This window comes from Carassius auratus, unplaced genomic scaffold (genome assembly GCF_003368295.1).
Source record: "Carassius auratus strain Wakin unplaced genomic scaffold, ASM336829v1 scaf_tig00024173, whole genome shotgun sequence".
NCBI classification, from domain to species: domain Eukaryota; kingdom Metazoa; phylum Chordata; class Actinopteri; order Cypriniformes; family Cyprinidae; genus Carassius; species Carassius auratus.
Window position 1 is genome coordinate 216721 of NW_020525323.1, and position 11576 is coordinate 228296.

The 11576-nt window shown below is 35.8% G+C and overlaps 2 protein-coding genes and 1 long non-coding RNA gene across 4 annotated transcripts; 1 reads left to right on the forward strand and 2 right to left on the reverse strand.

Moving 5' to 3' along the window:
• Positions 1–3382: 3382 nt before the first annotated feature.
• On the reverse strand, positions 3383–4458 carry LOC113078082 (uncharacterized). The gene is made up of 2 exons (XR_003281453.1): positions 4355–4458; positions 3383–4265 (listed from the first exon to the last, which is right to left on the reverse strand). It is a non-coding gene; the product is annotated as an uncharacterized LOC113078082 (long non-coding RNA).
• Positions 4459–6468: 2010 nt separating this feature from the next.
• Positions 6469–8333, forward strand: atp5mf (ATP synthase membrane subunit f). The gene is made up of 4 exons (XM_026250377.1): positions 6469–6601; positions 7790–7897; positions 8008–8124; positions 8205–8333. Exons 1-4 carry the CDS (start codon positions 6586–6588, stop codon positions 8231–8233), a joined length of 270 nt encoding a protein of 89 aa, XP_026106162.1. The 5' UTR covers positions 6469–6585; the 3' UTR covers positions 8234–8333.
• A 288-nt stretch (positions 8334–8621) lies between these two features.
• Positions 8622–11338, reverse strand: cpsf4 (cleavage and polyadenylation specific factor 4). Of its 2 annotated transcripts, none has more exons than XM_026250376.1 (8): positions 10898–11338; positions 10766–10816; positions 10518–10670; positions 10337–10432; positions 10076–10169; positions 9921–9993; positions 9669–9833; positions 8622–9563 (listed from the first exon to the last, which is right to left on the reverse strand). In XM_026250376.1, exons 1-8 carry the CDS (start codon positions 10998–11000, stop codon positions 9495–9497), a joined length of 804 nt encoding a protein of 267 aa, XP_026106161.1. In that variant the 5' UTR covers positions 11001–11338; the 3' UTR covers positions 8622–9494. The 2 variants fall into 2 exon arrangements, with proteins under 2 accessions (XP_026106161.1, XP_026106160.1); XM_026250375.1 differs by having other exon boundaries at positions 9669–9836; positions 10898–11329.
• Between the last annotated feature and the right edge of the window lie 238 nt (positions 11339–11576).

Below are 11576 nucleotides of genomic sequence, written 5' to 3' on the forward strand. Positions count from 1 at the left end.
TTTTGATTGTAAAAAATACCTAGCATTTATTTGTTGTAGCCTATGATTCTCCCTAATAAATGCACTTACGCAGACTGCACTTACATTTACATTGGTGGCCAAAATGATTAGACCACTAGTATTTTCACCTGCAGCTAAAAAATGGTTTTAAGTCAGTTATTTCTATCTTTTGCTGATGCTTTAAGAAACCTACCTGCAAAGCTACAGTATATTGTTAAAAGTTTTAGACACTTAAAAATGATGTAAATTGAGGATGCTGTCAAAAATAATGGCAGAGATAAAGATTCTTTATCAGTTAACTTCTTGGAGACGTTGCCAAAGTTCTTCTGGATTGAGTCTGTCTCAGTTTGTTCTGTTTCTTCATGTTATTCCAGACAGACTGATGATGATGAGATCAGATCTCTGTGTGCAGCACTGGCTGCTGTCAGACTCCTCGTGCAAACAAACATTTCACTGGATTATTACAATTACTGGCAAAATGAATGTTTGAAAATGTAAACTGATATTTCCTACTGACACACTACAGCAAAATATAGAAATAACGGACTTAAAACCATTTTATACTGATGAAAATACTATTAATTTAATACTAATAATTTTGCCCTCCGCTGTATGCTGTATGGAATATTGTATATTGTATAGTATATACACTGTAAATACATTATCTAAGATCTACCTATCCACTCAAAGGCTTTCAGATTCCAATACAGCTTTGGATTTCAGCCACATGTAAAGATCTATGTGCACCTGAATGCAAATGGCAGTGGAAAAGACTTGGATTAAGGTTTACTCAGGGCCTTCAATGAAGTAAAGCTGTTTTTGTCACGTGTACTGTATGACTTTGAAAACTGACAGAAGATGAATCATAACATTTTGTAATGCTGCGAAATGAATTTTATTTGAAGGTACTGACCTATAGATATCCCCAAAACAGTTACCTAATTTTACAACAATCAATTCAATGACTAAAAGGATGTAGTTCGGTTGCTCAGAGAAGGTGATGTTTTACCACAAACCACATAAAAAGCTAAAGTTCTCTCTAGCAAAAAACAACAACAACAACATTATGATCTGCATCATGTAAAGACAAATGCAAATGTTCACATTATATATATATATATATATATATATATATATATATATATATATATATATATATATATATATATATATATATATAAGGTCTTTATTTTGATTACTTACCACAAAGAACATGTCTTTTTTTAATTGAATTAATTACAGGGTGCTGTGATTAATTAATCTAACCAGTCGTGAACTAAATTTGGCTGTGAAAATACCCCCAAAAGGTCATTCAAACCTGTTATTGTGTTCAATGTTTAGGCTACAATGGCCTAACATAAAGTATGGGGCATAAAAGAAGATGATTCGAAAAACATCTCAGTATTTTTGTGTTTATGCAATGAAAGTAACTTGTGACCAAAACAGCTTAGTTACCAGCAGTCTTCAAAATACCTTCTTTTATGTTGTGCAAAAGAGAATAAATCATTCATGTTTGAAACAACATGAGGGTGAGTCATTTATGACATAATTTTCATTTTTGGGTGAACTATCCCATTAAAATAGGCTTTTTTTTTAGAACAAAAATAAAAACGTTCATTTAAAAATAAAAAAGTCAGAGAGGAAAACTACCCAAAACACCCCAATCCAGGTGAATTGATTAAATTGACTAAAGCTGTAAATGCTCCATAAAGCTGCTGTACGGTGTACATTTTAGGACATCCTCAGATCTCAGTCATCAAATGAAAAGGCGTCATGCCTCAGACTAAAAGGCTTCAGTCATCGGACAAAACGGCATCGCGTCTCTGACTGAAAAGCTTCAGGTCTCAGGAAAAACGACGTCAGGTGTCAGGTCTCATACAATTAACGTTAGGCATCAGACGAAACAGACTCAGAAAAAAAGTCATCAGACTTAACGGACTCAGACAAAAAGTCATCAAACGAAAAGGACTCAGGTGGAGTATCGCGTTGCCCCGCCCCATGTGACGTCACACGCACGCCGTTCACAGGAAGTAGTAATGGTTGATTGATGGCAAAAGGAGGTAAGCAGCGTCTGATATTTTATATTTTAACAGTTTTATTCAAATGTTACACTAATTAAGTTATATAGGAAAGAGAACATGCTTTTCGAGAGTCTTGTGTGCACGTTTAAAAAGTTAGTTAGCCATATTGCAACTAGCCAGCTTTTATTTTGGCCAAGTAGTAAAATTACCCTTACGAAAAAAACATGATTTTACTATATATAAAAAAAACCACACACACACAAAATTAAATCATGGTATCCACAGATTAACCATGGTTTTGCTACTCACCATAGTTTAACCATGGTGTTTGTGGTAAAACTGTGGGTATACAAATGGTACGTTAATCATTACACTAAAAAAACATGTTACTACAATTTTACTATAATAAAACCATGGTCACTTTACGTCTTGGTAAAGCAAATTCTTTCAAGTTATTAGATTGAAATCTTGGTCTAATTATAACATACCTGTATGAGTCTAACACCAGTTGTTGAATTAAATGATTTTGTAAATACAATGGTTCTGTCTTATAATTAAATATATATTTGTTTGTTTCAGTCAATCAAGTTATCGCTGACATTTTCTGGGTAAGCGTGGCTATGCTGAGCAGGACGATTACCTGGATTCACTACCCATTTAGATTTCCAGGCAACAAATAAGCTCCTCCATGCCAGAGAATTACTGTTCGTTCAATCAAAACCTGCATGTCATCCTGGACTGTACAGAAATCTGCTGTGAAAGCCCTACATCACTGAAACTCCACTCTGAAGTTATAAGTGCACTACCACATTCAAAGGTCTGGTTGGGGTAGCTCTGTGTGGTGCAGTGGAGATGTGGTTATGGCAGACAAGGGGTTCACTATTGAATATATGCTCTCCAGTATTGGTGCTAGACGGATCATTCCACCTTTCAAATGTGCCAAGCAGTTCAGCAAACAGGACTGTGAAAAAACACAGGACCACTGCACGCCTCAGACTTCTGGTGGAAAGAGTGATTCGAAGGGTCAAGGAAATACACATCTGGGATTCTGTTGTGCCACTCACCTTGTCAGGAAGAATTAATCAGATCTGGCATAATTGCTGTTTTATGGTTTATTATCAGGGACCAATGTTTCTTGAGCAGTGAATCTATATTATTACAATAGTAGTGTTACAGTGTTAACATTTGATAGTAGTTTTTTATTTATTACATTTTTTTACCTTTTCAGTTAGTTGCAATGCATACCTACCACCATTAAATGTGTTTTTCCTTTTTTTATTGTAATGTAAAATTGTATATTTTGTATAATGAAATTATTTAAATAAAATGTCCCTGAAAATAATTTCACAGACACAATGAAATAGTTGACAATGAAAAGTATTTTTATAATAACTCATGAAAAAAATCTTCTTTGTTATATCACACAATGTATCAAATGTAAATATACGCAAGTAGTAAAAGAATATGCATATCATATACATTACAGAAGATTTCATACAAAAAGTATTCACCTTGGTATGTACATTTATCTAATTAATAGCAAGTACAATATATTTATTGTTATAATTTGTGATGTATCTAATATGTTATCAAAGATCTACTACAAAATATGCTACATACTACTCAACTACATAAAGTATATATTTACTATGAATGTAAAAATAAATCTTAGGTTCATACTATAATATGAACAGAATCTGTCCATTCATACCACTGAAAGATACACATCCAGATAAACGTTATAACAGTACTTTCATTGATGTTATGAAGGCATCATCTCGCCAGATCATCTGTATTATGAAATCTGATTGTGTGTCAGTCACAAAGTCACACCAGTGTAGACCAGTCACTGCAGTCTGACCTTGTACCTGCCAGTAGTACTTATGGGTCTCTTTAAGTTTGGCTAGTCCTCTTTGAATTTTCATAAATGGAACCTGAGCAATGTTTTCAGCAGAGGTGCTTTTTACCTCCACTAGTCCAAACGAATGTTTCAGATGGATCATGCACTCGTCCGTCTGGCCAAATTTAAAATTACAGCCAAACTGAAAACCAAGCACAGGTAGTGGGGGGAAATTAAGATCAGGAACACCTGCAGCTATACGGGGACACTGGAATGAAAGTGGACTGCCAAGAGGTACAACTCTACTTTTGACATGCCCTCAAGTATTTGCGGCAGCAAAGGCTTGGGATTAATCTGACGTAGTTTTGCACCAGAAGCCAAGACATCAGCATCTGGAAGGGGACCTAAAGAAATGAACACAAATGATGAGTCATGAAGACATTAAGCTATAGCTGTGCGCACACACACACACACAAACAGAGTTGTGAATTACCTGTGTAAGCCTTTTAATTGGGTAGACTTGGTTCCATTCTTCCCAACTGATTCTGGTTTCAGGACACAAAGTTCACTCGCTGCCTCTGGATGAACTCCCTTAATATAAAATGAATACAGTAATAGTTAAAGATTGTTTACTGATCTTGGGTGGTTTTCATTTATATATTTGTTACTTAATCTGCACTCTTGTTCATTATTAGTATATGATGTTTAAATGTTTACATATACTTTCTTTGAGTTAATAGTTTTCTTACCAATGCAGAAAAAAGAAAAATACATGCCTGTGCTCTTGGACGATGCCATCTCTGTGGCTCACTTGATTTTATTCATCTTCTTAGTTGTGTTTCACTCCAAGATAAAAGCATTAGATGCTGTAAACATTTTTTTTCCATTTGTATAAGGATATTGTATAACATCAGTGAAGAAGTACATTATCGATTAAACTTAACGGTAACACTTCCTATGAAGCCCGTATTTAAAACAAATTATAAGAGAATTCTTATGGCATTATGATGAATGCATAATGTATTAGAAAAAAAACTTTGTAATATGTCATATCATCTCATGAGTAATCATAACAACAGTTTTAATGTGTTATAATGTTTACTTATTTGTGGTTATAGCATTTAAGATTATGATTTATAATACGCAATGAATATAATGCATCCACTTAACTTACAATAGAATGTTTCCCTTAGATATAATACAAGTCTCATATCTTGGCATTGTTGTTTTGTTACTTTACTCAAAGCAGGCAAATACCACTATACATAATTACAACAATAATAATGAAAATAAAAATATTATTTTTCCTTAAACAACCAACATATCAAATATCTGATTAGATGAATGTGTAATATGGCACTTTTGATTTTAACAATATTTATTGTAATATCAATAAGATAGTAAGATACTGTATATATTTTAAATAAATAATGTCACGATATAAGACTTATAAACCATTATAAAGTTAAATAAGTATAAGTTTTATACGTATAATTGTTATAATTATTTATGAGATGAAACAACAGTTTTTCTATATTTAATGCATTGTGGTTTTATTATAGTAAAAGTGTAGTAACATTGTTTTTTTAGTGTAATGATTAACGTACCATTTGTATAACCACAGTTTTACTACAAACACCATGGTTAAACTATGGTGAGTAGCAAAACCATGGTTAATCTGTGGATACCATGATTTAACTATATCGAACATGTGTTTTATTTATTTATTTATTTATTTGTGGTTTTTGATAGTAAAATCATGTTTTTTTTCGTAAGGGTAATTTTACTACTTGGCCGAAATAAAAGCTGGCTAGTTGCAATATGGCTAACTAACTTCTTAAACGTGCACACAATACTCTCGAAAAGCATGTTCTCTTCCCTATATAACTTAATTAGTGTAACATTTGAATAAAATATAAAATATCAGACGCTGCTTACCTCCTTTTGCCATCAATCAACCATTACTACTTCCTGTGAACGGCGTGCGTGTGACGTCACATGGGGCGGGGCAACGCGATTCTCCACCTGAGTCCTTTTCGTTTGATGACTTTTTGTCTGAGTCCGTTTCGTCTGATGACTTTTTTTCTGAGTCTGTTTCGTCTGATGTTAATTGTATGAGACCTGACACCTGACGTCGTTTTTCCTGAGACCTGAAGCTTTTCAGTCAGAGACGCGATGCCGTTTTGTCCGATGACTGAAGCCTTTTAGTCTGAGGCATGATGCCTTTTCATTTGATGACTGAGGTCTGAGGATGTCCTAAAATGTACACCATACTGCTGCTGCTGCTGTTCATTATTCTCCATCTGCACTCCTGCACTGCAGTGAATCTCCGTCACACACACAGCTCTTCAGACGCCATTTCCACAGAGATGAGCCTCCTTTGAAAACAAATGAATCAAACCGATGGTCCGTCGCAGGAGCCTAATTATCCGAGCATAAAAAAAATACAAAATAGATTGCAAATTGCAACCAATTGCAAGAAAACGTAGTTGTATTTATTTACTTTTGTGTAGCCCTGTATGACACTTTGCTAAAAGTAACAGGTGATTAAAACAGATAAAACCAATTAAACAGGTTGTTTCTTTACATTAATATCAAAGTCAAAGAGCGACGTCTGGTGGCCACGTGATTTATAAGCCCCGCCCCACTTGTTCCTCGTTTACGTCACTCCATTTCACTCCCAGCGTCCTCCGCTGCAGCCCTCATCTTGAAGTTCAGAGCAAGATGGCGGATAAACCAGGTATGGTTGAATGGGACACGTAAAGCCGAGTATAATTGACTGTTGGATAGGAAAGCTGTAGCTGAATCGCACTCTGTGATATATGTATGTGTCTGAAGGCTGCATGGAGTGAATTTTTGTTGTGTGGTTTGTGCGCTGCTCAAGGCCTCGACGCGGACAGACGCGAGTCATGTCAAGGACTTTCAGTAACATTGACCACACGGGCTTTCAGATTACATTCATGACTGATTATATTGTTCAGGACATGTATGTTCCTCTGTAGTGTTCTGTGAAGTATTCGTTAGGGAAGCATGCTTGTTAGTTAATGTCACAAAACATAAGTGAACTACTGCCTGACGGCTTTCATTTAAGACCAATGTAATATATAAATATAGCGTCAGTGTATGTTTTTGTAGGTTAACAATGCTATTATCATTGTGCAGTAAGTCTAGGATGTGACTAAATAAATTTAGTAAACTATAAAAATAACAACCATAAATATTGTGCAGTGGAAGCGTTCTTGCAATAAGTATTTATCTTCTATATGTATAAATAACATCGTTGTGCTCAGTAGTTATCAAATAATACTAACGTAGTACTGAAAATTATTCTAATATGTGTCAAGAGCAAACAAACATAACTCCATGGTGCATTTTCTATCTGTTTGGAGCGACTTGAAACAAGTGCATTTTACATAAACTTGACATTCTTTAGATTAGATTACGTAGATTCAATTTTATTGTCACTGCACATGTAAGGTACTAGGCAAGGAAATGTTGTAGTTAGCATCTAACCAGAAGTGAAATAAGCAGTAGGTACAGGATCTACAGCGTCTACAATGTTACAAATGTACAATAAATATACAGATAAGGCTGGGTACATAATTTAGAGATTTTTAAATACTATCTGCATGATGTACAGATAGTTGTACTATGAGCATATTATACAGATGGATTATGTGAAAGTGTATGTACACTGTAAACAGAAACTATGAACATAGTCAGAGGGCAGAATTCAGGAAGGAGACAGCTGTAGGGAAAAAATCTTTACCTTTCTAATCCATGCATGCAACTATTATTCTTGCATTTTTACAACTATTTATTTCTCAGTTTTATAATGCACAGGAGACCTTGCTTACTGATTATCAAATAAAATCCAGTGAAATGTCTTTATCTAGAAGTGTGTTTATTTCGTGCATTTTTCCCCTAGTGGCCCTGGCCCAGAAGAAGCTCATGGACGTCAAGCTCGGACAGCTGCCATCGTGGCTGGGAACAAGAGACTTCACCCCAAATGGACTTCTTGGTAGTGTTCGTGGAGGTAACGACCAGTGTATTCAATATTAGAAAAGCATCTCTAATCAACATTGTAATGGTTTCTGTTTTTATATTAGCTGTTGCATAATATTTTCCCCAATCAAAACTTTTTAGGATACGAGAGATACTACAACAAATACATCAATGTGAGGAAAGGTGGCATTGGTGGAGTTGCCATGTTCCTTGCTGGTTACATTGCCCTGAGCTACCTCTGGGAATACGATCACATCAGTAAGTACAAACTCAGTGTATTAAAGAATCAGTTGTAGTGTGTCCTTCACTGTTGACTGAGTAAGTGTTTTCTTGTCCAGAGCACGACCGGTGGAGGAAGTACCACTGAAAGCCACTGGACCACTCAAACCTTGGCAGTGTGATCATCACACCTCTCAGCTTTCTCTGTATGTGACTGTTGTGACCAAGAATAAAATTACAGTTATTTACTTTGGACTCTTTATTCAAAGCATACACCGTGTTGGCTGTATGTATAAGAGCTTGATTATTATTCACATTTCTTGTGAAAAATTAAACGTGTATTAAATTGGGGTTTAATACAGTTTTTGTATGTCATTCCTCAAGCGTTGGGATGGTTTCACTTGTTTTATAACAGATTCAGTAGTTGGCAAACAAAGGTGGTCAGTAACGCTTCAGCCATTCAAAAGCAAAAACCACATGAATAGTTGATATGTGCTACTTGTAATGTTTTATAATATTGATAAACAAACTACTGGTTTCATAAATCCGGTAAATCTTTATTGTAAGAAGTACAACAACTCAACAATCAGTTTCATTTAATATAAACAAGTATCTTGATTGACTACAAAGCGGTGTCCTTTCTGCCTTGATACTTTTGGTTGTTAACAGAACATTTTCTCTAAAAACATACTTCGCTCTAATTTTAGCATTGCTTTAGAGTTTAAGCAGTCAAGATGCTTGTTGCTCCAATACAAAAGACTATAAGGTTTCATGTGAAAGTAAAAGAAAAATCTATCTCATTGTGTACTAACGAAGATGCACTTGGCACATGGACAGTGAGGTAGAGCCACGTTTATGTAGCTTTTGCAGTGAAGAGTTAAAGAAATGGTTCACCCCAAAATTAAAATGTTCTTACCTTCGACCATCCAAGATGAGAATGAGTTTTTTCTTCATTGGAACAGATTTGGAGAAGTTTAACATCACTTGCTCACCAATGGATCGTCTGCAGTGAATGGGTGCCGTCAGAATGACCAAACAACTGATAAAACATTTTAAAAATCCATCTGCGTTAATGACAGATTTGTTTCTTAAAAACATGCAGCTTTTCACTTCACATTATGAAAATTGATACAAGTCATGTGTATTATTGTGATGCTTTTCTCAGCTGTTTTGACTCTCATTCTGACAGCACCCATTCACTGCACAGGATGCATTGGTGAACAAGTGATGCAATGCTAAATTACTCCAAATCTGTTCTGATGAAGAAAAACTTGTGGGTGGCCTGAGGCAGAGTCAGTTTACAGCAAATTTTCATTTTTGGGTGAACTATTTCTTTAATGTACCAGGAATTAAATATGTCCCTTTGCAAGTTATAGTCGCATTTATTGGAGATCCTTTTGTAGAAAACTTTACTGTCCACTCAAAAACGCCAGGTGTCCTTTTGAGCATTTGTTTGCGTAATGGCCCTTCTCACCGCACTGGAAAAAGAAAAACATACTGAATGTGATTACATATGAGGGCATCATAGTAGTATGCGGAGAGGAAAAAAAAGTTTTTATGCATAAATTCAAATGACGCCCCACCTTGTAACACGTAACTTGATCCAGTGGACGGGGACCGCGAGGTCCACCCATGTTGTTAGAGTGCATTATCCCAACAGCATTCGGCATTCTCTGGTTGTTGTTGACATTGGTATTGGTTAACTGGATGAGTGAGTGTGAGGACCGGTTTGTGGGCTGCATGTTTTGCTGCTGGAGATTAAAATTAAGATGAAACATTAGTATTAAGGTAAACATTAAACAAGTTTAAAAATGTAAATAAAGAAAATCACAAACCTTCTGCTGAGACTGAGCCTGTTGTGGTAATGGTGGCTGTTCAGTTGCGCCCATGGGGAGTTCAAATCTTGGGCTAGGAATTACATAATAAAAATGCATATGCTCAGAATTAATGCAGAAATGTGTATGCATTTATTGCAAACACAGATACTCACTGCATAAATTTGCATGACTTGCCCTCCGGGCAGAAGCCAACAAGGTAATTTACACAGATGACTCTTCTTGTGTGTCTGTGCCTGCAATCTGGACCTAAAGGGAAGGTGAAGATTTACATTAAGTTACATTATTTAAGTAATGATTACATGATTATTTACATTACGATAAGTAGAAAATGATTTATTTTCTTCCTATTACAATCAATTTTGAAGTATCTGTAAATTAATGTAACTTAAAAAAAAACACTGCAAAAGACTTACCATGCTTACAAAAGCCCCTATCATACCAGGGGCAATCTTTAATCTTAGATTCTGGGTCAATGTGCAAAAATGGACACTCTTTATTACTGCACTCCCCTGCAAAAACAAAAATACATTATTAAGACTAACTACACACAGACAGATAGACAGATAGATAGATAGATAGATATAAAATACTAACCAAATTTAGAGTAGAAATAACATTCAGGCATCTTTGTCATATCATACTCATGTAAAAATTCACATTGGTCTCCTTTCTTGCATAAGCCCCTCAGCCAGTGTTTGCACACCACGCTCTTTTCTCCACTGATGTGTCTGAAAGGACACATTCCACCTGTCAAAAGAGAAAGAGCTGTAGAGTCTGACCGAATCAATAAACCTGATTAACACATGAAGTCCTTAAAGCAGTGTTTGGTTTGTCCCACATGCCTTTCATACAGGCGGCTCTCATGAAGAACTCGCACACAGCTGCTCCAGACTCTGAAACAGCAAGAACAGTCTGTGTCATTATCAAATGAACATTTAAAATACACATGAATCATAATGCTCATAATAACTTACTGTCCATTCCTGGGAAAGGCAGGGGCTGAGCGCCCAACTGTTGTTCGACAGCGATTTCAAGATCAAACTTGATGTGGTCGACACACGCGATTAATTCCTGCATGTTGACAGTATATTCTGTATATGCTTCTGACAAGCAGTTGAAACTCTTCTCTTTATAACACCTGATCAGAAAACTAAAACAAGTCTTAGTGGCTAACAACTTATCAGTTTGCCGTTGGTCAGGTTTAATTCTGGACTTAAAAAGAGAGAATAGCGAAACGGTATACAGATTTATTAACTGGGGAAGCCGTTTGTAATGTAGCTCGTGAGTAAATCGGTAAAGATAAAGAGAAACATTGTAAATAAACAGATGCTTTTAGAACCGTCTCCTTCCACAGCGCTGTTCGAGAGTGACCCCTGAACTCTAGGATCTACAACCGATTACCATCGCATCGATTTTCAGAGAACGCCCGAATGCGGCATTTTAAATTGTATTTCTTATGAATGGTGATACGTTTAGTCTTATTAATATCAAAAGGTGTGTCAATTATCTTCTAATTATTAGTCGTTGGATGGCAACTTTGGCTGCACAAAGAATCTCCGAAAGGGCTGGTAATGATCGGGGTGTTGGTTGTTGATTAAAAGGTCTGCTGTAGTCACTAGCGCCATTTGCAGATTTGCAGCCCCTGACAAAGGC